The following is a 27,878-nucleotide window of genomic DNA, read 5'->3' as shown; positions in this document are numbered from 1 at the left end:
CGGGCCGGGCCGGGCTCAAATATTTACGGGCTTAGTGGGTTTGGACCGGGCCGGGCCGGGCCAGCCCGAATTGACACCCCTACTACCATAAGACTAAATTTACAGAAAATATATGTTACATAGCTTATAAGATGGAACAAAATTTTACAAAGAAAAAAAAAGAAAAGAAAAGCTAAAACAACATTTTATGCTGGGGTTTGAAATATTTGCACCCCTATATTTACATACACACATATATGTGAATGTTATTGGCATAAACAAAAAGTTTTTCTTCTTCTTTTTTTTTTCCTTGCTTTTTTTTTTAGTACTTATCTAAACACAGAGCCGGGCCTAGAATTTTTAAGGCTAGAAGCCCAAAAAGAAAAAGTGGCCGAAAATAAAATAATGTAGATAGGGGGATTTGAACTCTGGTTCGGAGTTAATGAACTGTGGCTATTGAACCACTCCACTAAAGACACACTTATTAGAATTTGTGGCCGGTTATATTATTATTATTTGGCGGCCGGAAGCCCATGCTCCCAGGGCCGGCTCTGTCTAAACAATACAAAATTCTTCATCCTTTTGGTTCCTCCTCTGTCTCGCAATGAAAGACTCGATCTTGTACCTTAGTTCATCATCAGAAACATCAGCATGTCTCTCTGTCTCCGATCTCTTCAACCTTCCACAAGAACTCTTCTTCGAGCCCTCGAGATTCTCTGACCCACTCCTTTGCTTCTCTCTCTTCACAGTTATGTCCTTCTTGTCCGTACTCTGTTTCTCTCTGTTATCTTCAGTACTCTGTTTTGCCCTGTTCTCCAACATGCTCTGTTTTGCTCGGCTCTGTTTCTTTTCTTCACTGCTCTGTTTTTCTCTGCTTATAACATCTGTATGTAAAGTCTTCTCTCTTCTTGAGCTCTCTCGAACAAACTCGTTGTAAAATTCATTGCTGTTTCTCTGTGCATCAGGTTCTTGATTCGCAAAGAGACCGCACTTGGCGACTACGGCGATGACTATGGCGTTCCCCAAGAGGAAAGCAAGGTGACGGTTGATGAGAAAACGTGAGAGGCCAGAGTCCTCGAACATGATGACTAGTTGGTAACAGAGCTTGGCCACTGTAACCATAACCACAGTTATCTCGATCACTCGGTAAAACAAATCCAAGAGTTTTTGAGCTCGAGGCTTCTTCACAGCAGCCTTCATCTTTCTCGGTTTAGCCTTTTGGGTACTAGGCGAATCCATTTGAAGAGAGAATGATTAGCTTACAACAGTAGATGTTGTAGAGCACAAAAAGAGAGAGAGAGAGTAGATATTCAGTTTATGGTGGGGGAAAAAACAGAGGAGAGACTGACTCTGTTTCTCTCTTTGCTTCTTCTTTGTTTTTATTTTTTAGCTTGAGAGAATGTACCTTTGCAATGCAAGTGTTTATATAGGGGTCACTGAGTGCATTTGCTTCTTTTTTTTTCCGAGCACTAATCTTCTTTTTAGAGTGAATTATTGTTATATTGTTCTTATATGCAAGAAGAGTTAACTTAGCAAAACTCTGTCTTGTTTTTTTTTTTAAACTAGTCTTGTGTCCTGATATTTTTCATTTGACACACCATCGCCTTGTTGTTGTTCTAGATTGTATTCACGGTTACATTTTATAAAATGTACGAGTTTTGTGAGTTTATATTCATAAAATTTGACATATAAACTTAAATGTTTTTGACGAAGATCTAGAACATCAAACTTGAAACAAGATTAGTTTTTTTCACTAATTATAAGTAAGTTATCTGCATGCATAGATGTTTCAGAATATGAGAAGCTAGTGGTTTTGTACCGAAAAGTATTAGAATAAATGTATAGTTATATAACTTTAATAGGTAATTTAAAATTGTGGCTCACTGTTTTGTAGTATGTCAATCAAACAAGTAACATATTAGCTTTGTTGTAAAATACTATTTGATCATGGAAGGTGTCCAGTTCCTAAAGGGTTGTTAGCTTAAAAGCCATGTCTCACTTGTCAAACAATGTAATATATTCTGTTTTTATACTTCTAATATCCCAATTTATTTGTTGATTTACATTTTTGCAGTCAAGATAACAAAATCAATTTAAACTAATCAAAGGCAAGGCAACACTATGAAATGAAGAATACTAGTTGATTACCGAAAAAAGAGAATACTAGTCTCAGAGAATGGTTGCAATATGACACTTATATCGACATATATATAACATAAAATTATATATCGATAGATTTAACTTCTTTTATTAAAAATATGAATCGACAAATATCTATATAAATAAATGAAGATTCAATAACCACTTGCACATGTTTGTAGGATATTTTTCATTTTATTATAGTTTATAATCAATCATATTGCACTGGTAAAACAGTTTCATGCACTATCTTCATCATTTGTAATCTTTTACTCGACTCATAGCAGCCCACCATTATTTTTTATATCCATTCACTAGCTTCTTTGTGGTATTCACAATAAACTAATCTGTAAAATTAATGCGTATCACCATATTTAAATAAACTTTGTGGCAAAAGTTTTTAGGACGTGAATGATTAGTAGTACAAAGCATGCCTATCGTGCCAAATTTTAAAAATACTCCAGGTTATAGAATATGTAGTAGTGTAATCTGCTAGGCAGTTAATGAGACTTATAAAACCTGTTTTCATTCTTTGTACTAGAATCTCATTTCTCAGGTTTTTTTTTGGTTTGGAAAAATCCTTTAAAACCTCATTTCTTAGGTTTGGTAACACAAATCAACCTCGTAAATAAAAGTTTCCTGATAAAATTATTATGTATTCTTTAGTATTGACAGCGGAAAACATATTATTGTATTTTCTGATAATATTTTTGGCAACTCATATTTATAAGTTAGATACTGGAACTATGTAACGAAAAACGGTTATATGGTACATCTTTATTTATAAACAAACATGGTTATATTGTAGATTTCTATTTATAACCAAACTAAATATAATGATTTAAGAAAAAATCTAAATATAATATAACCAGAAGTCTGCAAAACACTATAATGTGGAGTTCAACTTGTACATTTTACAACAATCTTAATATAACCAGAACCTCATTTGTCTGGTAACTAGTTTTATACTGTATACTTCATATGCCGGCAACATGTATAAGAAATCGAATATAAAGTTTGATAATTATTTCTATTGATTACAATTTACAAAGACACTGATGATAGATAAAAACGTAGTTCTTACAAGAACATCATTGTATTGTATTATTTATAATATCCAAAATTTTATACTATTTCTTGAAATTTGTATGAGTCGTATATCATCACTGTGTATATTGATATACAGTATACGGAACATCACAATGAAAAATGACAAAAACACAAAATATACACGAATATTTTAAGTCGTATTTTAAAATATATAATAAACCATTTCTTCTTCACTAAGAGATTGAGAGATGGCTTAATGAGAGATGACAAAAACACAAAATATACACGAATATTTTAAGTCGTATTTTAAAATATATAATAAACCATTTATACTTCTACAACTTCTCTTTGTTAATGTGTTTCTTAACTTTCTTTATGTCTTGTCTCTTTCGAAACAAAAAGCACATATATGTGGTTTATTTCAGTTTAATTTTTGTTATTGGATACACTTTGAAGAAAAGGTAAAATCCCCACATCTTTTTCTAAAAGACATCTTCAATTGTTCATAGTAGTCCATGAACGTAACGTGTCACGCGATGCTTCATTCAATCAGCATAGTGCAAATTATGAAGTATATATATGTTTTGTTTACTTGTTTTAATACCAATCAGACATCCATAAATTTACGTCTTACATTATGTATCAGCTGGTATATATCTTAATTAATTTGAAGTGACTTTGAGCCTTATTACTTACAATGGCTCTGTTAGTGTTTTCTCTGTCAAGTTCTTATGTATGGGTTTTTGTATTTCAGTCCACAGACCACAGTTGATATAAAATGTTTTAATATTTTCTAGAAATGTAGATATTAATCAATTTCAAAATTTCTGCGTACTTCTGGTCCAGTTCTAGTTATCTGGATGTGTATAAAATAAACTATTTCAAGCGAATTAAAACATCCTTACATATATAATTTTGATTTATCTTGATTTTTTGTTTGAGCCACTTAGAAAATAGCGGGAGCTCAGCCACAAATGTAAAACACTTGTTGTTTTTCTTTTGCTACAATCCCACCCAATATCAAAAACACTTTAAATATTATAGTCACTTTGTAGATATCGTTTTGAGTTATTTGATTCAATAAATTTGATAAAACTATCCTTTTTATAAAGAGAAATGATTGGACCTAAACACACAATTATAATTTTTTTTTACTTAAAATTGTAGAGAAATTCTCTAGGATAGACCTAAAAAGTTTTTTGTCACAAATATGGATTTTAAAAATAAAAATGATCAAAATAGACTTAAATGTTTTATCAAAAAAAAAAATATACACTTATACCCTTATGGTTAATTAATCTAGCCTTTAGGGTTTAGAGCTAAGAGGTGGAATTTAGGGTTTAAGGTTTAGTGTTTAGGGTTTAGAGATGAGAAGTGGGGTTTTGGTGATAAGATTTCAAATTTTTTAAAAATAAAAAGAATTTTAAAATTTTAAAATAAAAAATGTTATTTTGATCATTTTAGTTTTTGAGATCTATTTTTGTGACAAAAAATTTAAAAAGTTTATTCGAGAGAATTGCCCAAAATTGCAAGTGGGCCTTTTAAGATCTATGAATTACCTTTGGTATCTATAATTTGAGCATAGATTTAGAGATTATGGAGCTCACGCATAAATCTAGTTGATGAAACTCTTGTTATTATTCAAACAAGAAAATTGCATCTTTAACGAAGAACAATACAATATATAAGTGGTACCCCTTTTTCTGGTGGCAAATCTATAAAGAACCAAAATCTGAATTTCATAACTTAAATATGGCTTGTACGTCTAACGGGACATATTATAAATTCCCTCAAGTTGATCACAGAATTAATCTAATTGTAATTGCTGATTCAGTGTCACTCAATTATATTTATTTTAAACAATGTAATTGCCTGGATATACACCAAAAACAACAAACAGCTCGAAAAAGAAACAAAAAAATATGAGACGCCACATATTCATTTGGTTTATTTATCCACAAAGCGACCGTTCGTGCAAAATAAAATTTGTTCCCGTTATTCTTCATTTAATGTGGGAAATAAAAGGAAAAATTCTTCATTTAATGTGGGAAATCTGATATTCTTCAAAAAGAAATCCGACCTGCCTTGGTAAAAAAAAAAAAAAAATCCGACCTGCCGGAATCGAACCAGCGACCTAAAGATTACAGCAACAACTACAGTCTTCCGCTCTACCAACTGAGCTAAGGTCGGTTTGGAAATTATGTGATCAAAAATGTTATATATTTAAATCATATTTGGGCGTGAGGCCCATCACGGCCCTACTGAAATTCTTAGTTATTTTTATTTTTTGCTAAGAGTTTCATCTTTGTTGATATCCATGATCCATATAAAGTTTTTGTTTAAAATAATGTAAATTTTTTTTTCTACGATAATTATGTTAAGGATACACATAGACTTTCGAATGCGTAACAAACATAGTGCATTCAAAAGTCATTTTGACTAAGCAAAGGTCAATAAAAACATGAACGATTTAGTTAAAAGTAAAACGAAGTAGTAAGCATGAAATGTCTCCAACGATGCAAAGCCGTAAAACAAAAAGAAGAAAAAAAAACAAAATAGTAATCATAGAAATAAAACTAAGTAGCAAACAAAGTAAAACGACGCAAAAGCCCTATTATTTTTAAAAAAAAACAACAGTCCAGTCGACAATCCATCCAAGGAAACAAAGAAACGATGTATATCACAACAACTGCACTATTGCTCCAACGGTGATTGCGCGAGGGATATATATCATAGAAAAAAAAATTCATTCTCTATTGTCAAGTTGGATTATCTAATCTATTAGGTTCATAAACATTGCTATATTTTGTTTTTTTGCTTCTTTATGCCAAAGTAGAGGAGCTCTTAGATTAAGTTATTGTAAATCTGAACATCATTGATATGATATTAGCATTCTTAGCAAAAAAAAAAAAAAAAAAAAACATGAAAGGTCATTCACTTACTGTGACATATAAGACACAAAGGATATAGAATAAAATCACCTTAGCTAGTTAGCTTGCACCTGTTCCAGTGTTCCCTTAGCGTAGAAATTTAATTGGGCTATATAAGATTAATGGACTCATTATTGAAACTTTAATGGGCTTTCTCAGCCTGCTAAGAACACGGAAACCCTAATGTACAAGGGACAACAAAACCACTTCCCTTTCTCACTGTCGTCTCTCCGTCAATCTCTATCTTTCGCCTCTAGCCTACCCGCCGATCGTTACCCGTCTCCGTCGATAACACCATGGTAACTCTCTCTCGATATCGCTTTGTATCCCTTTTGCGTGGGAATCTAATTTGGAAAATTCTGTTTGCTCTCAGGCGCCGAAGAAGGATAAGGTTCCACCGCCGTCGTCAAAGCCGGCTAAATCCGGAGGTGGAAAACAGAAGAAGAAGGTTCGTTTCCTCCATGATTTCATCTTTAAATGTAATCTATACATTTGATTTTAAAAGTGCTCCATTTCTCAGTTGTATCTGTGTAGAGTTTTTGGAGAATTTGATTTAGGTTTACTGGTAGATTGATCTATCTTGTTTGGATGATTTAGGTTTACTGATAGATTGATCTATCGTCTTCCTCCTGTGTGTGTTCTTTAAATAAAAACAGAAGTGGAGCAAGGGAAAGCAAAAGGAGAAGGTGAACAACATGGTGTTGTTTGATCAGGCTACTTACGACAAGCTTCTCACTGAAGCTCCCAAGTTCAAGCTCATCACTCCTTCCATTCTCTCCGACCGTATGAGGGTATGTTTACTACAATATCTTTTTTAATTTTACTAATTCATGTCCTCGTAACTCAATTATTAGTATGATCCTAGTTAAGTTATCAATCTCGATCTTGTCTACAACTTCAAAAGTATATTATTGTAATCCGTATTGAATAATGTAGATTAACGGATCTCTAGCAAGGAGGGCGATTAGGGAGCTGATGGCGAAAGGTGTGATCAGAATGGTTGCTGCTCACTCTAGCCAGCAGATCTACACTCGTGCCACCAACACCTAAACAGATTTACTTTTGTTAATGGTTTGGTTCTCGAACCTCAACTCTTTTGATGTAGACATTAATCATCAGAGCTCTTATAGTTCCTTTATGTTTCTTTTCGTTAACTCCTTTGTATCTCAAGAAACTCTTTAGTAAGCTGTTTTGAGATATTTTGTCTACTTAATTCGGAATTGGTTTTTATATTTGCTTCCTAAATGGTTTCTTTGGTGCACCACTCCTATCACTGTAACTTATGAGTCTTGACTTGGCTTGAAATTGGAGATTATGCATGACCTCAACTGTTGCATATTATTCGACCTTCGCAAACTTTAGGTCGAGACTAAGATACCAAATAATCTAATACATGAGCCGGCCAAGAACATTCGGGGGCTAGACTGAAACAAACAATTATATTGGTGGCTTATGCGTAATTATGTAAAACCCACAAGCAAAACTAAAAATAAAAGAAAAGAAAAAGGATATCTTGTGATATATTCTTCTTCTTCGCATTGGTGTTCCTTAGCTCAGAATCAGATCCGCTTGCTTCGTCGAGGTCTCTTTCGGATCAGCAGAGAAAGAAAGCTCTCTTTCATTCTTATTATTCAGCTTCCGTAAGTTCTTTTGAATCTCTCCCTTCTCCAATACTCGTTGTTCCTTTGGGAATGATTCAGATCTGACTTTCGTGATTCGTTGAAATCTATTTCGTCGGTGTTAGATTATGTAGCGAAGAGATGATTCTTTCTGCAAAAAAAAAAAGAAAAAACACGTTTGAGAAATCAAATTTAGGGTTTCTAGGTTATTCGATTGATTTTAATTGGCCTGAGTCTTTATTGAATCCATCTCTAAGGTTTTCAAGAAATCACCAATGGACGGCGGCGACATGGCCACCCCTGTACAAAAGCGAGCGCACGAGGCGTGGAGGGTTTACAAATACTATCTCGACAAGACGACGCCTCACTCAACCTACAGGTGGATCGGCACGCTCGTCGTCTTCCTCATCTACTGCTTGAGGGTTTTCTCCATTCACGGATTCTACATCATCTCCTACGGTCTCGGCATCTACCTCCTCAACCTCCTCATCGGCTTCTTGTCCCCTCTCGTTGACCCCGAGCTCGACGCCTCTGATGGTGGTGCTTCTCTCCCTACTCGCGGCTCTGATGAGTTCAAGCCTTTTATCCGCCGACTCCCTGAGTTCAAGTTCTGGTACTACCCTCTTTGCCTTTCTTGAAGAAAGAACACTCTAGCTTAATCTTCTTACGTTCTGTAGGTACTCCATGACTAAGGCCTTCTGCATTGCCTTTCTCATGACGTTCTTCTCGGTCTTTGATGTTCCTGTTTTCTGGCCGATACTGCTTTGCTATTGGGTCGTTCTCTTTGTTCTCACCATGAGACGCCAAATCTCTCACATGATTAAGCACAAGTACATTCCTTTCAGCATCGGCAAACAGGTTTCCCTTTTTCCACAACCTTTGATTATGCTCTTTTTGAGGGTCTATGGTATCCCTGCACACTTTGACTACAAAGGTCATTTCAGATTCATAGTTACGAGTTTGAGGTTAAAGTTGCTGACTTTATACCAAACGTTTGATATGTGTGGCAGAAATATAGCGGCAGGAGATCTGCTGCTGGTAGTGGCGGCTCTCGTGCTGATTGATTGATCCAGAAGAAACGCAGGAAAAAATGTGAGATGGATGGGGTTTAAACCATTTTGGAGTGTTTTGTAGTGATGAATTTTTTTAAAATCAAATTCTCTATTAGCTACCTATTGGGCAACAAGAATGAAGGAAACAAAAGGGTGTGATTAGTTTATTCTGTTATATGTTGCAAGAAAAATGTTCTTTGTTAGTTCCCCTTTAATCTAAGTACTTTTGTAAATATGATTCTACTTTTATTTCGAAACAAATTCATTCCTTTGTTTATCTTCTCAAAAAGTTTCATTTTATTTTATTATTATTATTATTATTTTTTAAATTATTTATACTAAAATCGTCCAGTAAACCGGGCAATCAGTTCAGGTTACAAGTTCGATCAGAACAAAAGCTCCTAAATCAATGTATTACAATCGAGTTTCGCCCGCCCACTAAACCATGCAAATTTCGTTAAGTTGATTTTAAAATTCTTAGGAATTTAAAGCCGTTATCCCCTTCGACGTTGACCACGGGAACGTGAGGTTCACCTCGTTGCCTCGGATACCGAGAATTTCCGTGACGTCTCTGGGGTAGCTAGCTCTTTTCGAGATCTTATAACCGTCACCGTCATTAAGCACAGACACAGATGAAGTAGGGAGAAAGAACACAAACCATTGAAAATTGCTCCAAGTCCCTCTATACAATCTTCAAAAGCGCCTTGACCGGCCAATGGCTTAGAGACACGATGACCTCCAAACCAAGATCGGTAAGCAAGAAGTCGGGAACAAGTTGACCGCTGCACGAGAACCTGAACTGCTCGAAGGCCTGCAAGAAGCATTAGTGCTACCGATACTACCATGAGCAACCAAGGGGAAGACACAACACTGGGATGGGCGCAACATTGGATGGAGCCACCGACGATACCAAGGAGACCCACAGACCACACAGAGCCTTGAGCATCATCTCCAAACGCCGTGTTAGAAAACATAAGTACGGTAAGCTTACAATGTCACAGATTGCGACCGGTGACAACGGAGCAATCGAACCAAAAAGCACACGAGCAAAGACCAAAGAAACCAGTCGACAAAGCTTCAAAGATCGGTTCTGAATCACAAGTCGGGAAGAGAACAAGCCGAAAAGGAGGGAGGTCGCAGCGACGTCTCGGAGTGACCATAGACGACCAACACCACGCCTCTGGACCTACCACGAGCCACCACCTTAAGAAGAGGTACAAACCACCGCCTTCGGTTAAGCTTGCAACCGAGCTAGAGAGAGCTCCGATACCCCAATGGCGAAGACAAACAGAGCTCACCCTTACCAGGACACCAAGGAAAGGACAATTGAACTGCAGCCTTCGCCGCAACATTACAGACCGAAAGACCTCAGATCTAGGAAACCGGAGATCAAATCTGAACAGAGGCCCGACTCACGCCTCCACGCGCAACCAAACTCTAGAAGCGGCTTAAGAGACCGCCTCCAAAACCCTAAACGCCGACTCCTCCGACAGCGCCGCCAGAACCCATCGCGCCGTAGATCCATGACTAAAGGACTCACACCAGACACAGAGCTTCTCTCGAGCGAAGGTGCCTCCAGAAAAGCTTCAAACACAGAGAAACAAGCAAGGCGATAGGAAGGACGAAAGCAGCGGAGAAGAAAAAGAAAACGAGGAGAGAAAAGAGGAGAGGAGCCTCCAGCGTCGGGGCTAACGTGAGCGCCGAACGAAGGCCGAAGCCCCCGAGCGGAATCAAGATCTGATGGCGGCGCTAGGGTTAGAGAAAATTGGGAGGGAGAGACCCTCGAAAGAAAAACTTTCTCTCTCTCTCTTGGTTTTGTATTTCTTGGTATCTGCCCAAAAAGTTTCATTTGTTTTGATCAATTTCTTTAATTTATGAATCTCCTGGGGTTTACTATATACTCCAGTATATACCATACTAAAGGGTGATAATCATTGGGTGGTTGTAGAAGTTCATTTACAGAGAGTATTGTTGTATCACCCGTCTTAAATATTATACACACTATCACACATAGTTAATTACAGTCGATATGTATAAAGGATATATATATATACAAAGAAGAGTATTAATCATTTGTTTGACCAAAAAAGAAAAGAAAGAGAGTATTAATCAATTAATTCTTTCGGGTTTGATTTGAGAGCAGCCTTGAAGTGAGAAGGCGCAGGTCGAAGCCAGTCTTTGCCGCCGATAAAATCTTTGCTCATGAAGACGGTGGCTTCCTCGTCAGATAATTGTTTCGACCATTTTACCCTTTCTCTCCTATCTGCTCCCGGACCGTAACATTTGTATTCACCATAATATACAGTACTGCACCATTAATTAGTATACGATAGTTAGTCTAAATATTATCATCACCAGCAACAAAAAAAAATGTCAAAGGTTTCAAATGATTTTTACTTGTTTTTACTCGAGTCTCCCCATTCGTTCCATCCTTGAGGTGCAACCACATCAGAGAAGAAGGAATATGCAAAGACAACTCTAGAATAAGCTCCCCATGGTCTTCCCAAATACGTGGAGCCCGTACCGGTTAACTTGCATCCCAAGAATGAAAACCCTGATTTCTCCGTCGCCGACGATCTCATTTGCGCCGTTATCGACCCATTATTCGGCGACAACGAGTGTAAATGACACTTCTGCAAATAAGTATTTCATCAAAAAGCAAATTAAACTTGAAATCTACTACTCTATTCAGCTAACATATTTCTGCTATTTTAATATTCTACATTTCTTGATTTATTTTAAGCTTATACAGTAGTATACATATGCTGAAAAATACAAAACTTGAACTCTTCTCTTTCTATATATAAATCTTACATGTTAACAGCTAGGTTATGTAGATATCAAACAAAGTAACGGATCGAAAAGATTTAAGTATAGAAAAAGTTTATTAAATATGTTGATATAGATATAATTTGAAGTGTATAAATGAAAGTAATAATGTAAATAGTCATAGTACTTACTTCGTAGAGAGACGATGCGCTTCCACAAATGAAATCAGTGGCTCCTTCAATATAGCAATTCTTGAAGTAATGGTTTCCATTGTCGTCGAGAAGAGTGTCTTGGTACGACGTTATCACGCAGCCGTAGAACGCTGCATTATCCGCTGCCACTCGCAACGCAACCGCCTGTCCCGCTGTTCCGAACTTATTCTACATTCAACAAAACAAAATGCACGTCAAGATAGGTCTTTTGTAGTTTCCAAATATTTATTTGCGTTTTACACTAAGTTTTTTTTTTTTTTTGTGTATAATCGTTTTAGGAAGACTTTGTATTAATCGTGAACACTAAATAGTAAATACATACATAAAAGATAAGTAAAATGTGCATATATAATATATGTGATGAGGATTTTACCTGAATAGTGAGAAATCGGCATATGAAGTCGGATGCGAAGACTGTGAGAGTGGGTGACTCCAAAATGTCTTCACCATCGCTCCATATGAGAACTGTGTTGGAAGCTTTTGTTCCACTCAATGTTATGTAGGGTTTATCCGCAGGAATCACCACTTTTTCTCTGTTTCATAATATTAAACATTATAGATTTAGTTTGTCACGGAATCTGATTATGCTTATAGAACTAACTAGTCATTAATAAAATAGTCAAATCTGTTCTAGAAAACACAAATTCACAAAGAAAAATAGAAGGTCGACGGCTAGTAATACATTGCTAGCTGTGTTTTTTTCCATCTAAAATGGATAAGTTTTAGATTTAAAACATGTTATATAATCAGAATACAACGCATTTGATATATAGTGGATACATTTCGATGAAAAGAAAACATAATTTGATATAAATACCTAACTGATAAAAAGATGATTCTACCACACAACATATACAAACAAAGAATGAAACTAGTCTCAATTTTATATCAAACTAAGCATATCTATGTTTTAAAATATAATCAGTCTAAATACTTAACTTTAAAAACTAATCATGGTATATAATCTTAATTATAAACCAAATTTTTCCATAAAGCCTAATTGTATTTTTTTTGAATATATATACCTAAACAAAATGGTATACTTTCAATATTAATATATGTTATCCGTCTTTTTCTGATTATCTCTATATAGTATATATATATCTATCTATGTAATCATATAGCGTGTTTAATTAATTATATATACAGAAAAATGTTTTTGTACCGGTAAACTCCAGGCTTGACCCAAATGAAATAAAGTTGAGAGTTGTTTAGATTGGGAGGGATAGAGTCAATTGCTTCTTTAATCTTATTGAAATCTCCTTTGCCTGATTGATCAACCCTTATTAGAATTGCAGTTGAAAAATCAACTGGAGATGAAGAAGAAGCCATGGAGGAAGATGTGATTAAAGAGAGAATGAAAATATTGATGATTGTGATTTGATAATAAGTATCAATGTAATGTTTAGACTTTGTTTTATAAAGACCCATCTCGGCCATAGCGCATGTGAGGTATCACGTCTTGGTGATTGTGCAGAGGCCAAGTAAAAAAATAAATAGAAATTGATAAATCAATTGGCTATAGCCTATAAGCAAGAGTGTGAGAACTAGGATATAAAAAAGTTTCGTTTATACATAAAGAGATCTTATATATATATCAATGGGTTGACTAAAAGTTGGATGATGTGATTGGAGTTGCCCAGCGGCCGATTTCTTATGATCGAAGTTGAAAGATTGTAAAGATTTTTATTTATCAGATTCAAAGTTAAAACTTTAAGAAACAAAGTCTATACACACACTAGACGAACTTTTTTTTAATACGAATCTATACAATATACAGCTGACAATATATATACATGATGCATCAATATTTTACGTATGACCAAAAAAAAAAAAAGAAACAAAAGAATAGCATGGCAGAACGTTTTCATTTATGCATAGCTGCTAAAACGACACTAGCTGCTTGCTTCACATTTGGTTTAGAAGACCATAAACAATGAGTCCACGGTTTCCTATTACGATTAGTTTGGTCAACCGTACGCATTCTTTGCTTCCTTCATTATAGTTTTTTTTTTGTTTTGTTGGTAAAATGATTTTAACTCTTTGTGTATAGCAAATTAGATTTTATTATTAATTTGTCTTCCTTATAAAAGACATACCAAAGTAACTTGATAATATACTTCATACTTGCTTTGGATAAACTTTACGTGTTAGGTTGGCGGCTTGCATGCTTCCCGCATTAGTATTAGCAATGAAAAAGAGATCTATAACGCGTACTCATATTTGACCCCGCCATAATCCATGGTTTCCATGAAGGGCATGTATATAAAACCGAAAATGTAAATGGGCTAAAATCAAAAGTTAAGGCCCATATACACGAAAGGGTTCATCAGCGAGCTACAGAAACTGACAAGCCATAAAAGGCCTATGAGCTTGTTACTACTGTCGCTTGAACTAACCAAATACCTCCTCATTATGGGTCCGACTGGTGACCATCCGGGAAACAAGAGGAACGAATAAAAAAGGAATGTACGGGAATAAAATACCAGGAATGAAAAGGAATGGTTATTCCTTATCAAATTTGACAAGGAATAATTTTGTTCTTTAATTCTCTACAAAAAAGGGAATGAAAGGGAATGAGAGGAAATTATTATTCCTTGTGAATGGTAATTTTTTTTAGGAACGTTAGGGAATGCATTATTCCTCGTCGTTCCCTGGTCACCATTCATACCATATATATATAATAGATTTGGGCCCGTACGTTGCAACAAACTTTACTTGATATTTTAATTTAATAAAAATTAGTAAAAAATCATTTTATTATTGTTTTAAAACTGTTTTTACATATGCTATGTGAAATTTATTTTATAGTTAAGAACTCGTTTTTACACACAAGTTTCAGTTAGTATTTGTTAGAGCTAGAAAAAACATCCAAACGTAAAAATTTAAACCGGTTCTAACCCGAAATAATAATTATGATGAAATAAAAAGGAATTTAGAAGTTAAATAAGACCAAAAAGCAATGACAACATTATACACTTTCTTATGTACTAATTTAATGTTTTATTAAACTTATCTGATGTTAAATAATTTTCTTGATTCATTTTTTATTAATAATATATTTTCATAATAACATTTTAATTAAAATAAATTATAAACTACTACATAGTAAAAATGAAAAATGTAATAAGATAATGATGAATCTTGATTTGTTTTTGACTAAACATATGTACGGTTGACAATAATAATAATCAATTTTTTATGAGCAAACATGAAAATATATATATCAAACATGTGTTTGATTTTCGTATAACCAAACACATAAATACCAATCACGTCGACATCCTAAGTTTAGATTTTTTTAATTTAATAGCTTTAGCATCATACTTGTCATCAAATTTTTTTTTTTAAAAAAATACTATTAAATATGTATGTTTACTTTTGTTAGGATTTTTTAAAAAAGGAAAAAACATATTTTATAAATCTCGTTTTTATTTACAATTAAAAAAAGAAAACCATCAAATACTTTTTTATATTTTTGTTTAGGATTATAGAAAAGAAAAAGTATTATCATATAAACTTTAACAATTATTTTCTGTTTAGAATTTCAGAATAATCTTATTGCAATCAGATCATTATTTCTAGTTACTATTAAATAATTTTAAACTATGATTTTTACAGTTCATATCAATACTATTTTTACAATTTATTTTAAATTAAATAATATTTAGTATCATATTCATAATCAAATTTTCTATACTATCAAATAACTTCTTACAATTCTCTTTTGGTTAGAAATTAAAAAATATGATACAAATCGCTTTTGCTTAGGATTTTCTTTTTTAATGAAAAGAACTATCAAATATTTTATTACAGTTTTAGGGTGTTAGAAAAGAAAATTAAAATTACATAATATTTTATAATTATTTTTTTAGGATTTGGAAAATAAAAATACTATTAAATAATTATTTCCAGCAAATATTAACTATTTTTAAAAGTTGCTATTTTCAAAATTCGTTTTCTCAATATCACTATAATTTTCATTAAATATTTTCAGTATCATATTATTTTCAAAATTCGTTTTCTCAACATCACTAATATTTTTAATTAAATATTTTCAGTATCATATTTATCATTAAATTTTAAAAGTAAAAATTACTTTCACAATTCTATTTGGTCATGATTTAAAAGGAAAAAAAATCTTATTTGGTTAAGATTAAGAGAGCAAAAAGTTATTTTTCATATTTCTTTTATTTAGGATTTAAGGAAAAAAATTTATTTTCACATAATAATAGATTTTTATTAATACATACACAAAGTTTTTTTTGGTACAAATTTCACAATCATATCGGGTGAAATATTTGAAGTTATTTTTGGTTTATAATTTTTTAACACAAATTTATCTATTAAAAAGAAAAGTTAGTTATTTATAAGAAATAAGTTACTTTAAATTTTTTAAAAAGGAAAATTCCAACTATAATCCGTTTTTGTTTCTTAAAAGTTTTATACAACTAATATATTTTCAATAAAAAATTATGTTTAGTTAATTATATATTGTGTCTTATACATACAAACATATATTCCTCATATTTACACATATTTATGTACGATAAAAACATCGTAATTAAAAAAAACTTAGTGTTAGCATCATAAGATGTAATAAGGATGATAAAAAAATTGAATTGCTTAAAGAAATTAAAAGAAAATACTCAGATAATATTTTTATTGTCAATACTATTTTTGTGAAAATAATATGAAGAAGCTTAAACCTAAATATATATGTGAAAATAATATTTATTTTGGTTTATATTTTTGTAGCATATATTTATATGTTAAAAAGGAAAGTTAGTTATTTATATGAAAATAATAAGAGTACTTTTAAATTTTTATTTTTTTAGGTTTTAAAAAAGGAACATCACTTATTTTATAGTTAGTTTTTCAATTTGATTTTTATTAAATAATTTCTTGTACTTGTAGGATTTTATAATTCGTTTTTATTTAATTTTTTTTAAAAAAAATAATATTTTCTCTTATAATATCTTTCTTTAGTATCTTTAAAATGAAAAATATACAAAATATTTTAAAAAGAAAAAAAATACTTTCAAATAGCTTTTACAATTATTCTTTGTTTATAGAATTTTCAAAAATTAAATTTACTATCAAATATTTTTTAAAGATTATAAAAAAACCATAAAAATATAATTGTAAAAAGCTATGTAATAGTAGTTTTCCTTTTCTTAACTGCTAAAAAGAATAATAAACTAATTTTGTAATAATTTTCCTTTCTAGTGTCCCAAAAAATGTAATAATAATTTTATTTTTCTAATTTTTTAAAATTTTAATAAAAGAAAATTGTAACATATTTTTGACACATGTCACATTCTTAATAAATTAATTGACCTATGTCGCAATCATATTAATTAGCAACTCTGAAGAACCAAACTTTATATAATAAGATTTTAAAGAGAAAAAAAAAATACTTTCAAATAGCTTTTACAATTATTCTTTGTTTATAGAATTTTCAAAAATTAAATTTACTATCAAATATTTTTAAAAGATTATAAAAAGAACCACACAAATATAATTGTAAAAAGCTATGTAATAGTAGTTTTCCTTTTCTTAACTCCTAAAAAGAATAATAAAATATATTTTGTAATAATTTTCTTTTTCTAGTGTCCTAAAAAATGTAATAATAATTTTAATAATTTTCCTTTTCTAGTGTCCTAAAAAATGTAATAATAATTTTATTTTCTATTTTTTAAAAACTTTAATAAAAGAGAATTGTAACATATTTTTGACACATATCACAATCTTAATAAATTAATTGATCTATGTCGCAATCATATTAATTAGCAATTTGAAGAACCAAATTTTATATAATAAGATATCCAAATATCCAACGTGCAACACTACACAATTGACCAAAAATAAAGAATAGTCAAAGGTCAAGGTAAATTTGTTTACGGTTCGGGTTATTACTTTGATTGTATAGGTTTTGAGATTTTTTCATTACGTGGATGGATGGATGGATACACATGACTTTGTACACTGTATTGTCAATTCAAATTATTAGTACGAATTACACACAGTACAAGAAACAGATAAACTCGTAGCTAAATTAATTTTTTTTTAAACTACTTTCTGTTTCTAATTGTAGATAGTTTTGCTTAAAAACACGAATATTTAAAAAATTATTATTTAAAAAAATATATCATTTGACCAATTAATTCAACCAATTATTAAAAACCTAACATTATTTCATTGGTAACACAATATTCAATAAATAAAAAAAAGCATTGAAATATGTAAATTACTTATATCGTGAAACAAACTCGTTTTGGTAAAACTACTTACATTTAAAAACGAAAACGGAGGGGTAATAATTAAAATGGTCTTCGACAAAAAAAAAAAATGGTCTAATTATTATGATTAGTTCTTCTTCTGGAACGCCGCCGACAGAATAAACTGTGGGGGTGGGGACTCACCACGACGCGTCAAAAAAGCAACAAAAAAAAATCAAAATCAAACATGTGAGAATCGCAACACGCAACTCTCTTCTTTAAATCTCAAAAACCAATTAAACTCCCCCAACCCATCTATCGGGAAAGATGGAGCCTTTGATGGAAGACGAAGAGTTCAGTATTAGGGAAGTGGTGTTGCCGTCGCTGATCCCGGTCGTGCCGGAGCCGGAGCTAGAGAGGGAGGACGGAGAGAGGAGGAGAGGGAGAGATGTAATCATAGCCGTTGATCATGGTCCCAACAGCAAACACGCTTTTGATTGGGCTCTCGTTCATTTCTGCCGCCTCGCCGACACCATTCACCTCGTCCACGCCGTCTCGAGTTCGTTCTCCCCATCTTTTGTTGTCTCAAATGTGAATAGTAGATCTGAAATGTTGAATTTTTTTTCTTTAATTCTTACTTTTACGTAGGTGTTAAGAACGATGTTGTGTACGAGACGAGCCAAGCCCTCATGGAGAAACTCGCTGTTGAGGCCTTTCAAGTTGCCATGGTATGAGAAGAAACTGTTCCTTGATTGCTAAGTTAGGGTCTGAGAAACAAATCTAATCAATTTAGGCTTGGCTTGATAGTGATGGTTTGTAATGTTGTAGGTGAAGAGTGTGGCTCGTGTTGTTGAAGGGGAAGCAGGTAAAGTAATCTGCAAGGAAGCAGAGAGATTGAAGCCTGCGGCTGTAATCATGGGTACCCGAGGCCGGAGCTTAGTAAGAAGGTTAGATAAATTATATATATTTGAGAAGAAAACACTAGTTGTGTGATCTTTGTCTTGATTCTGCTTTGGGATTCTATGCAGTGTGCTACAAGGGAGTGTAAGCGAGTATTGTTTCCACAATTGCAAATCCGCTCCTGTCATTATCGTTCCTGGGAAAGGTACTTTCACATATCAATCAATGTAGTGATTTTTTTTCACACGGTTTGTTTGTTTTCTACTGTATTAACTAAAACCTTTGTGTGTTGTAAAACAGAAGCTGGAGACGAATCGATTGTAAGTTGGACAAAATCAGGAGATCCTAAACCCTGAAGAAAAAAGAGCTCTCAAGTCTCTTTGTACCTCGTATCTTTCTCACTGTAGTTGAAGTCATTGTTTCAGAATGTGTTGTAGAACCTTCAAGTAATTTTTTTTTTTTTTTTTGTTATTCTTCTTCTTCTCTGTATTTGTGTGTTTTGATGTGTTTTGTTTGTAGTTTCAAGTTCGTGTATAAAAAAAAACATTTGTTATGTGTATGCAATGGTGTTATGACGTTTCTCAGAAATCGAATTGTGAGATTAGTCTTGAAAAAATTAATCGAGGAAGCTTCTCTTATTATCCTGCCAGCGATGATGATGTCCTGAATATTTATATAAATAATTTGAAGGAAATCGCGATTCTTTTCTGTTATGAAACCCGCTCTCTTAGGCATTTGATCGAACACTTGGCGTGTGCAAGTCTCCGAGCATGGCAGAGTTCGCAGAGCTCGAATCTCAAGATGGAGTTAGAATGCCATGGAACATCATCCCCGTCGCAACCACCAAGGACCACCAACCCATCGACTCCGAGATCCCAGTTTCCGCCATCTACACACCTCTCGCCCACTCCACCCCTCTCCTCCCTTACGCTCCCCTCCGTTGCCGCACTTGCCGCTCCGTCTTAAACCCTTACTCCGTCGTCGACTTCTCCGCCTCCACCTGGGGCTGCCCTTTCTGCTTCAATCGCAACCCCTTCCCGTTAAACTACTCCTCGATCTCCGACACCAATCTCCCCCCGGAGCTTTTCCCTCGCTCCACAACCGTCGAGTACCTCTCCTCCTCCTCCTCCTCCTCTCCCCCTCCCGTCTTCCTCTTCGTCGTTGACACTTGCCTCTTCTCCGACGAACTCGATTTCCTCAGATCGTCTCTCTCCCAAGCCCTCGATCTCATCCCCGACGTCTCCGTCGTCGGACTCATCGCCTTCGATTCGTTAGTCCGCGTCTACGAGCTCGGGTTCCCGCACTGCAACAAATCTTACTTCTTCCATGGAAACAGAGACTGTTCCAAAGATCAGCTCCTTGATCAGCTCTCTTTCTTCGTCAAGAGCCCTAAACCTTCTTCCGGCGTCATCGCCGGCGTTCGTGACGGTCTCTCCGCAGAAGACATTGCTCGGTTTCTCCCACCAGCTGCCGATTGCCAGTTTACTCTCCACTCCGTTCGTAAAATCGAATCCCTTTTCTTAGACTTATCAATCATAATTTGTTCATCTGTTAACTTACTTTTTGCTTTTAGGTTCTTGAGGAGCTTGGAAGCAGCCAGTGGCCGGCTGCACCTGATCACCGCCCCGGGAGGTGCACCGGTGTTGCGCTTCGTATAGCTGCTTGTCTCTTAGGAGCTTGCTTTCCTGGCTCCGCTGCTAGAATCATGGCTTTTGTTGGTGGACCTTCCACTCTAGGCCCTGGAGCTGTAAGTCTCTTCCTCCTTACTCTCTGTTGGAATCTTGGTGGTAGCTTAAGATCTTCCTCCTATGCCTTTTTTGTAGATTGTTTCCCGGGAGCTTTCGGAACCAATCCGTTCTCATAAGGACATTGATAAAGATTCTGCTCCGTGTTATCAAGAAGCTGTAGAGTTCTATGAGAAGCTTGCGAAACAACTTGTTCACCAAGGCCATGTTCTTGATGTTTTCGCGAGTTCTGTTGATCAGGTGATTTGGATTGAGAGTTGTTTTCTTTGTGTGTTTGGTAGCTGACTTTTAAATATAAGTTTGTGCATTTTGTAAAGGTTGGCATAGCTGAGATGAAAGTTGCAGTTGAGCAGACAGGTGGGTTTGTGGTGCTTGCTGAAAGTTTTGGCCATTCGGTGTTTAGGGATTCTCTCAAGCGGGTGTTTCAGTCAGGTGAAAATGATCTAGGCTTGTCCTCATGGTAATGGCTTACCTATCTTTCTTATCTGCTGTGTTCATCTTCAGTGATTTAGTTTCTGATAGTTGGATTCTTTTCTTACAGTGGTATATTTGAAATTAACTGCTCAAAGGGTGTCAAAGTTCAGGGAATCATTGGCCCTTGTGCATCTCTCGAAAAGGTATCATTCAGAAGTGTGAAGCTATCTTTGTTTCCCTTAAGTTTGTTGTGATTAAGAAGTTTACTTTCCGATGATTGTTTCCAGAAAGGACCGTTATGCTCTGACACTGGCATCGGTCAGGGCCACACAAGCGCGTGGAAGATGTGTGGCCTTGGTAAAAGTACTTCCGTATGTTTAGTTTTTGAAATTGCTAAAAGGGAGACAGCTGATGTCGTTCTGCAGTCGCAGATCAACCAGTTCTACTTCCAGTTTTTAACATAGTAAGGGATCTGAAGCTTTTCCATCTAAAATTGCAAGTTATGGACGGAGAGGTGGAGACACTTTGTACTTATGAAATTTTATGTTTCTGTAGTTATCAGCACTCAAATGGTCAAACAAGGCTCCGGGTTACAACTCTTTCAAGAAGATGGGTCATGGGAACTGAAAACTTACAGGCAAGTTTTGAGTAGTATGTTTATGATATATACAATCTTATGAGGAAGGTGGATCTATATTGCTTGTTTCATTAGCTTTTTTTTTGTGAGGAGAACTAGCTTTGCTCTGAGAATGTGAACTTCAGTAGTTTCTGCACTATTATATTTCAGATTTGAGAAGTTATGTTTCTATCTTCATATATCTATGATCTCACTGTTAATCAAAATTTGCTTAGTATAGGAGTTGACAAATGGATTTGACCAAGAAGCAGCTGCTGTAGTTATGGCACGACTTATTTCTTTCAAAATGGAGACTCAGGTACTTGTTGGTAGCTAGATTATTATAATAAGCTGAATATCTGGTAGATCACTTGCTTCTTATTTCACAGCCTGAGTTTAATCCCCAACGGTGGGCGGACAAAGCTTTAGTAAATCTATGCTCCCGGTTTGGAGAGTACCAAAAGGGCAATGCTTCTTCATTTAACCTACCTTCTCAGTTATCAAACTTCCCTCAGTTTGTGTTTCACTTGCGCCGATCTCAGTTTGTCCAGGTACTCTGCTTTCACTGTCCATAAGAGGCTGAGGTTATTGTAACGATCATTAAGCACATTTTGGCTTCTCCTTTTGTAGGTCTTTAACAACAGCCCAGACGAGACAGCATATTTTCGAATGATATTGAACCGAGAGAACGTTTCGAATTCAGTCGTTATGATTCAACCTTGGCTGGTTTCTTTCACATTCAATTCACAGCCAGAACCAATTCCTCTTGATGTGGCATCCATTGCAGCTGATAGAATCCTACTGTTGGATGCGTACTTCACACTCGTAATATTTCACGGTGCTACAATCGCTCAATGGAGAAAAGCTGGATACCATCATCAACCTGAGCACCAGGTACACATTATCATCCATCATCTTAAAAGATAAAGATGAATAATTAAAAAAAATAGTTGTCTAGTAGAGTCTGATATTCTCTTTGTCAGGCACTTGTGCATCTGTTGCAGTCTCCTCGAGACTATTCAGATACAATAATAAACGAAAGGTTTCCCATTCCGCGTCTTGTCATATGCGATCAATATGGTTCACAGGTAGAGTCTCCTGAGTAGTAAAATCAACCCATGTTTCTCTGAGATGGATTGCTATATTAATGGTGTGTTGGTTCTTTTGGCTTGTGGTTGTGTATTTGGGCAGGCTCGTTTTCTACTAGCAAAACTGAATCCTTCATCAGATGGAAATGGTCCTTTTTCCGGAGGGAGTAATGTATTCACAGATGATGTTAGCTTGTCTGTGTTTCTTGATCATCTTCGAAGACTCATTGTTCATTAGAGAGACCCTTTTTTGTCGTACAGATTGTTTTGTATGTTCTTCTTAACAGAATGTAACATTTGTATAAACAAAAATAATAAAAGTTTTTAAAAGTTGAAGGACCAAAATTGAATTTTACAACAGTGTATCTTTTAAATGCTTAAAAAAGTTAAAGGGGGTCACGGTTTAAACTTAGGCGGTTTGATTGGAATGGGCCTCGGCCCACTATAGAGAGATTTTTCCGTTTTTTCTTATGCCTTGTTGGCCAAGGTGATTTGCGTGTCGTACCCGCAGAGGAAAAGTGTGTATATATACAGATATCGACTCTCAGCTTGCAGAGAGAAAGGAAAGAGAAGCAGAGAAACTAGGAAAAGAAGAGACTTTTTTTTGCAGAGAAACCCTGATTCAGGTAAACTTTGATATTCATTAAATTTTCTCTTTTATGAAATCAAAGAGAAGTTGAATTACTACTGATAGTTCCTGTATAAGAATCATCGCTGCTAGTTTTGAGTTTTTTTTTTCTTGAGTTTTAGTTAATACTCTGTTAGGAATTGAATCGAACAGTTGGTGGGTATTGTCATGCTTATAGTAATTGCTGTGAAAATGCAGCGTTTATCTTTGGGGTATTGCTTTAGCTTCTTGTGTGTGTGTTTTTAGGGTTTCACCTTGGATTGAATATTGGCTTTTCCTTTTTTTTTTTTTAATCGACAGGAAGAGATGGATAGCCAGAAGGAGAAGGAGCCAAAAGCTGCAGTTTCTACGACATCATCTTGCAGGAAGTATGCCAATGATGACAACGCCACTTTCCTTGCAAACCTCAAAGACCACTTTAACGAGTTCCTCAATGCCTCTATGGATGAACACAAGACTTGCTTCAAAAACACCATCGACAAGGTTCCTTTCTTTCTCTAACTCTCTTTCTTGGATTTGGCCTTTTTGTTTACTCTTAAATCATTAGATATTAACTTATCTTTATTTATGTCAACCTCTTTTAGATATTCGGGAGGTCAAAGGAGGTTGAGACTAAGGAAGTCGAGAGTCGCCCTCCTCTTTAGGCAGCAGATGTTCTTTTGAAGTTGTCATTCTTGTCTGACCTTCAATGTTCCTTTGCACAACTTGCAAGTTTTTTTTTTGCTTTTTATTATCTTAGCTGAACTTGTTTCTATCATGTTGCAAAAATTCTCAAGTGTTGGGTGTTAATATAATCAAAGAACCCGCTTTCTAACCCTTTTTAAAAGGTTCTCGTTCTTAATTCACTTTGATTTACTATCCATAAGGCTTAATCAAACCTCCTACTATCTTTGCAAATATAAATACAATCGCCTATCTTCTTTAGTCACACTTTGTGCAATATCTCATGCAATTGTGTTAGCTCGCATGACAATCTCTAATTACGAACCTCTTAAGAAGACTATGTATTTGAGTGGAGTCTAACAGACCAGTGAGCAAAATCAGGCTGTTTTCGAATCAAGAATAAATGACACCAGCGTCAAAATTAGACGCATGTACAAAAAGCTTATTATCTATCCCTTGTAAGAGAATGACCCTCAAAATGTTTCATACTACAGATCTTTTGCCCTTTGCAATCTCTTGTATTAGAAGTTTAAATTTCCTTTGCAGACCAAGTTTGTATGATGTGCAAAAACACTGTTCAAGTGTGTGTACTAATGTAATTACAGAACCGGCTAGGGGGTAGTCTAAATTATTGTATGTAATGGTTAGTTTTGTAAGTTTACCTGAATCATTATAGTGATAGATTAGACTACAAAGTCCTAGACATGATGATCTATATCACTAAAAAGATGTGTTTAGCTTCTTGATTAGGGGTGTTCAAATTCCGATTGCGGTCTGGCTTCAGCCTCTTTTTTCGGGCTCTTTGGTATTTCGGTTTTAAAAATTAGCTACCATGTTAAAAACTAAAATTATATATAATTTGATTTGGTTCGCCATAAATACCTTTAGTTTTTGGGTTATTCTATTTTATACCAAAGCCATATAACTATCTTTATCTTCTATAACATTTAGTGAATTTTAGTTTACAAGATTAAAAATCAAACTTTTTTACTAGATTTAAAAACCTCTGTTCTTTCTCTAATTTTTTTCAAATTGTCTTCTTCGGATTTCTGACTTGACTGATTCCATAGAGCCGGAGTCGATCTTTGCCTTGTGTTTTTTTTCCTGCATCTTTTCGGTTTACATCTTTAGATTTTGTTCTCGTTCTATTTAACGGTCAGATTTATCTATATCTTCGATCTAGCCTTTGTTTCCTCTAGGGAATGAGAGATTTTGTTTGATCTTTTCGAGTAATAACCTTTCGTGCTATCAATATTCGGAGGTATAATTTCAGTTGTAAGAGAATAATTTATTTATTTTTATAAAATTTCGATTTCACTTCTAATTTCGAAGTGGGAAATGGACATACAACGAATCTTTCGGGCTGCCTGAGAAAGAATTTCAGTAGTTCTAAGGGTTGTCCTCAACTTCTTCTTGAAGAATTTTTCAAGTTTACAATTGACATCACGAGGTTTGAAGAAATTTTGATCTATCTTTTGATACGTGAGCTCAAAGCTTGAAAATTCCTTTTTTTTACGTCGGCGGGAAATATTTTCAACGTTATAGCTTCAAATTTCCTTTTACGCCGGTGAAAAATATTTTTATTGAAAAGAGTTACTCCATTTTTGATACTTTTCTTTTTCAATGTTATCTATCTAGAGATAAGACAGACGAAAACAAAGAGCATTAAATAAATGGGGACATTCCATAACCCACAGACAATTGAATACCAATTAAATGAGCGAGGGAATGGGGACATTCCATAACCCACAGACATTTAAATGAGCGAGGGAATGGTCAAATTAGAAGTCCGATATACGTAAACAAGTTGAAACTTGAAACGGAACATGGACTACGTCTTTCAACCCCGGAGAACATTCTTAGTTAATGACTAGGGTCAAATGCATAAAAGTATTAGGTTGGGGCTCTGATCCAATTGCTTTGATTAGTATTTGCCATTCTTCATTAGATACAAAAAAATCGATGCATTAATAATGTGATTGTGTATGGTTTGTCACTTAGTTGCAGAATATTCTTCAAGTCTCCTCTTGTGTCAAAGTCTTGGATGTTAGTTGATTGAAAAGTCTGTATAACAAAGAAATTTTTTTTTTAGCTAACTGTAATTAATGAACTTAATTATCTGGTGAGAAAATGTTTCTATATATATTCAGCTCATTACCTACTTTCAACTATCAGAGCCAACAATAACTAAGGAGAGTCTTGCGGATGGAAACACAAGGAAAAGTTATCACCTGCAGAGGTAATTTACAATGATGTTTATATGTATGTATAAGTCTAACGCTAAGCTAAAATTAATATGATGAGTGTTAATGAATGAATGAACAGCGGCTGTGGCATGGGGAGCAGGAGAAGCTCTAGTGATGGAGGATGTAAAAGTGGATCCTCCTCAGAGATTGGAAGTTAGATTACGAATCCTCTTCACTTCCATCTGTCACACCGATCTTAGCGCATGGAAAGGCGAGGTAATATTCTCTCTCTTTTTCTCTTCTTCTTCTTGAAGTGTCCTTCTAATTTTCTTATACGTGTCTGCTGGTCAGAACGAGGCTCAACAAGCATACCCTCGAATCCTTGGTCATGAGGCTGCAGGGTAATTAGTCTAATACATATCTTTTTTTTTTTTTTGGTAAAATACTAATATATCTTGTTGTCTCATTATTATTATTTTGTTTCCCAATGGATGGAAACAGGATAGTGGAGAGCGTTGGGGAAGGAGTGGAAGATATGAAGGCAGGGGATCATGTGCTCCCTATTTTCACTGGAGAATGTGGTGATTGCAGAGTCTGCAAGCGTGACGGAGCCAATCTGTGCGAGAGGTTCCGAGTGGATCCAATGAAGAAAGTGATGGTAGGTGATGGGAAGACCAGGTTCTTCACCAGCAAAGACAACAAGCCCATCTACCATTTTCTTAACACATCCACCTTCTCCGAGTACACGGTCGTAGACTCGGCCTGTGTGGTGAAGGTGGACCCTCGGTTTCCTCTAGAGAAGATGAGCCTCCTCAGCTGCGGTGTCTCAACTGGTAACCAACATAATTATGTGTGACATGACATAGTGGTTGTGTTTATTTAATAAATGGGACAAGTAATGTTTAATGAAGGAGTGGGTGCGGCCTGGAACGTGGCTGATATTCAGCCTGGCTCCACCGTCGCTATCTTTGGGCTGGGCGCTGTTGGGCTTGCGGTAGCTGAGGGTGCGAGAGCAAAGGGGGCCTCAAAAATCATTGGGATCGACGTCAACCCTGCCAAGTTCCCATTAGGTATAATACATTTATTATCTTTGATGAGACTTAATACATATCTCAATCGAATTATATAATATGTCAACTTGCACTAAACAGGGAGAAAAGTAGGGATAAGTGAGTTCATAAACCCAAAGGAGAGTGACAAGACGGTTCATGAGAGGGTGATGGAGATAACTGAGGGAGGAGTTGAGTACAGCTTCGAGTGTGCGGGAAGAATTGAAGCACTCCGAGAGGCTTTTTTGTCAACAAACTCGGGAGTGGGAGTGACAGTGTTGCTTGGCGTTCACGCAAGCCCACAGCTTCTACCTATCCATCCCATGGAGCTCTTCCAAGGCAGATCAATCACTGCCTCTGTTTTTGGAGGTTTCAAACCCAAAACACAGTTGCCTCTTCTATTCACACAGTGCCTCCAAGGTCAGCTCAATCTGGACCTCTTCATCTCTCACCAGCTTCCTTTCAGTGATATTAACGAAGCTATGCAGCTCCTACATCAGGGCAAGGCTCTCCGTTGTCTTCTCCGCCTCTGATCATCTCTTTCATATTTATTATGTGTTTACAAGTTGTGGTGATGATTTTTTAAAAAATTAAGTTGTGGTGATGATGATTTGATTA

At 35.0% G+C, this 27,878-nt stretch overlaps 7 protein-coding genes and 1 non-coding gene across 9 annotated transcripts; 5 read left to right on the top strand and 3 right to left on the bottom strand.

Moving 5' to 3' along the window:
* Positions 1 to 369: 369 nt before the first annotated feature.
* Positions 370 to 1,581, bottom strand: LOC106308089. Its single transcript, XM_013745212.1, has one exon. It carries the CDS (start codon positions 1,216 to 1,218, stop codon positions 535 to 537), a length of 684 nt encoding a protein of 227 aa, XP_013600666.1. The 5' UTR covers positions 1,219 to 1,581; the 3' UTR covers positions 370 to 534.
* Positions 1,582 to 5,274: 3,693 nt separating this feature from the next.
* On the bottom strand, positions 5,275 to 5,358 carry TRNAY-GUA. Its single transcript is given in 2 exon segments — positions 5,275 to 5,310; positions 5,322 to 5,358. It is a non-coding gene; the product is annotated as a tRNA-Tyr (tRNA).
* Positions 5,359 to 6,285: 927 nt separating this feature from the next.
* Positions 6,286 to 7,343, top strand: LOC106307239 (40S ribosomal protein S25-4). The gene is made up of 4 exons (XM_013744136.1): positions 6,286 to 6,397; positions 6,472 to 6,546; positions 6,755 to 6,889; positions 7,035 to 7,343. Exons 1-4 carry the CDS (start codon positions 6,395 to 6,397, stop codon positions 7,146 to 7,148), a joined length of 327 nt encoding a protein of 108 aa, XP_013599590.1. The 5' UTR covers positions 6,286 to 6,394; the 3' UTR covers positions 7,149 to 7,343.
* Positions 7,344 to 7,614: 271 nt separating this feature from the next.
* Positions 7,615 to 9,030, top strand: LOC106307237 (protein RER1B). 2 transcript variants are annotated; one of them, XM_013744134.1, is made up of 4 exons: positions 7,615 to 7,738; positions 7,975 to 8,330; positions 8,395 to 8,575; positions 8,728 to 9,030. In XM_013744134.1, the coding sequence occupies exons 2-4, from the start codon at positions 7,993 to 7,995 to the stop codon at positions 8,779 to 8,781; spliced, it is 573 nt and encodes a 190-aa protein (XP_013599588.1). In that variant the 5' UTR covers positions 7,615 to 7,738; positions 7,975 to 7,992; the 3' UTR covers positions 8,782 to 9,030. The 2 variants fall into 2 exon arrangements, with proteins under 2 accessions (XP_013599588.1, XP_013599589.1); XM_013744135.1 differs by having other exon boundaries at positions 7,620 to 7,738; positions 7,984 to 8,330.
* A 1,844-nt stretch (positions 9,031 to 10,874) lies between these two features.
* Positions 10,875 to 13,181, bottom strand: LOC106309286 (putative pectinesterase 11). The gene is made up of 5 exons (XM_013746330.1): positions 12,916 to 13,181; positions 12,124 to 12,283; positions 11,730 to 11,918; positions 11,167 to 11,402; positions 10,875 to 11,076 (listed from the first exon to the last, which is right to left on the bottom strand). Exons 1-5 carry the CDS (start codon positions 13,179 to 13,181, stop codon positions 10,875 to 10,877), a joined length of 1,053 nt encoding a protein of 350 aa, XP_013601784.1.
* A 5,029-nt stretch (positions 13,182 to 18,210) lies between these two features.
* On the top strand, positions 18,211 to 19,430 carry LOC106312292. Its single transcript, XM_013749755.1, has 5 exons — positions 18,211 to 18,530; positions 18,620 to 18,699; positions 18,800 to 18,918; positions 19,000 to 19,076; positions 19,172 to 19,430. Exons 1-5 carry the CDS (start codon positions 18,299 to 18,301, stop codon positions 19,225 to 19,227), a joined length of 564 nt encoding a protein of 187 aa, XP_013605209.1. The 5' UTR covers positions 18,211 to 18,298; the 3' UTR covers positions 19,228 to 19,430.
* Positions 19,431 to 19,518: 88 nt separating this feature from the next.
* On the top strand, positions 19,519 to 23,089 carry LOC106312291 (protein transport protein SEC23). The gene is made up of 12 exons (XM_013749754.1): positions 19,519 to 20,367; positions 20,445 to 20,618; positions 20,695 to 20,856; positions 20,934 to 21,076; positions 21,158 to 21,233; positions 21,318 to 21,493; positions 21,586 to 21,667; positions 21,888 to 21,965; positions 22,036 to 22,197; positions 22,277 to 22,540; positions 22,630 to 22,734; positions 22,838 to 23,089. Exons 1-12 carry the CDS (start codon positions 19,642 to 19,644, stop codon positions 22,970 to 22,972), a joined length of 2,283 nt encoding a protein of 760 aa, XP_013605208.1. The 5' UTR covers positions 19,519 to 19,641; the 3' UTR covers positions 22,973 to 23,089.
* Positions 23,090 to 25,880: 2,791 nt separating this feature from the next.
* On the top strand, positions 25,881 to 27,878 carry LOC106307986 (alcohol dehydrogenase-like 4). The gene is made up of 7 exons (XM_013745092.1): positions 25,881 to 25,922; positions 26,201 to 26,264; positions 26,351 to 26,487; positions 26,563 to 26,612; positions 26,713 to 27,044; positions 27,123 to 27,281; positions 27,363 to 27,878. Exons 2-7 carry the CDS (start codon positions 26,231 to 26,233, stop codon positions 27,791 to 27,793), a joined length of 1,143 nt encoding a protein of 380 aa, XP_013600546.1. The 5' UTR covers positions 25,881 to 25,922; positions 26,201 to 26,230; the 3' UTR covers positions 27,794 to 27,878.

The sequence above is a fragment of the Brassica oleracea genome, chromosome C8 (assembly GCF_000695525.1).
Source record: "Brassica oleracea var. oleracea cultivar TO1000 chromosome C8, BOL, whole genome shotgun sequence".
Taxonomy (NCBI): Eukaryota; Viridiplantae; Streptophyta; class Magnoliopsida; order Brassicales; family Brassicaceae; genus Brassica; species Brassica oleracea.
This window is presented reverse-complemented; position numbering and strand designations above follow the sequence as displayed.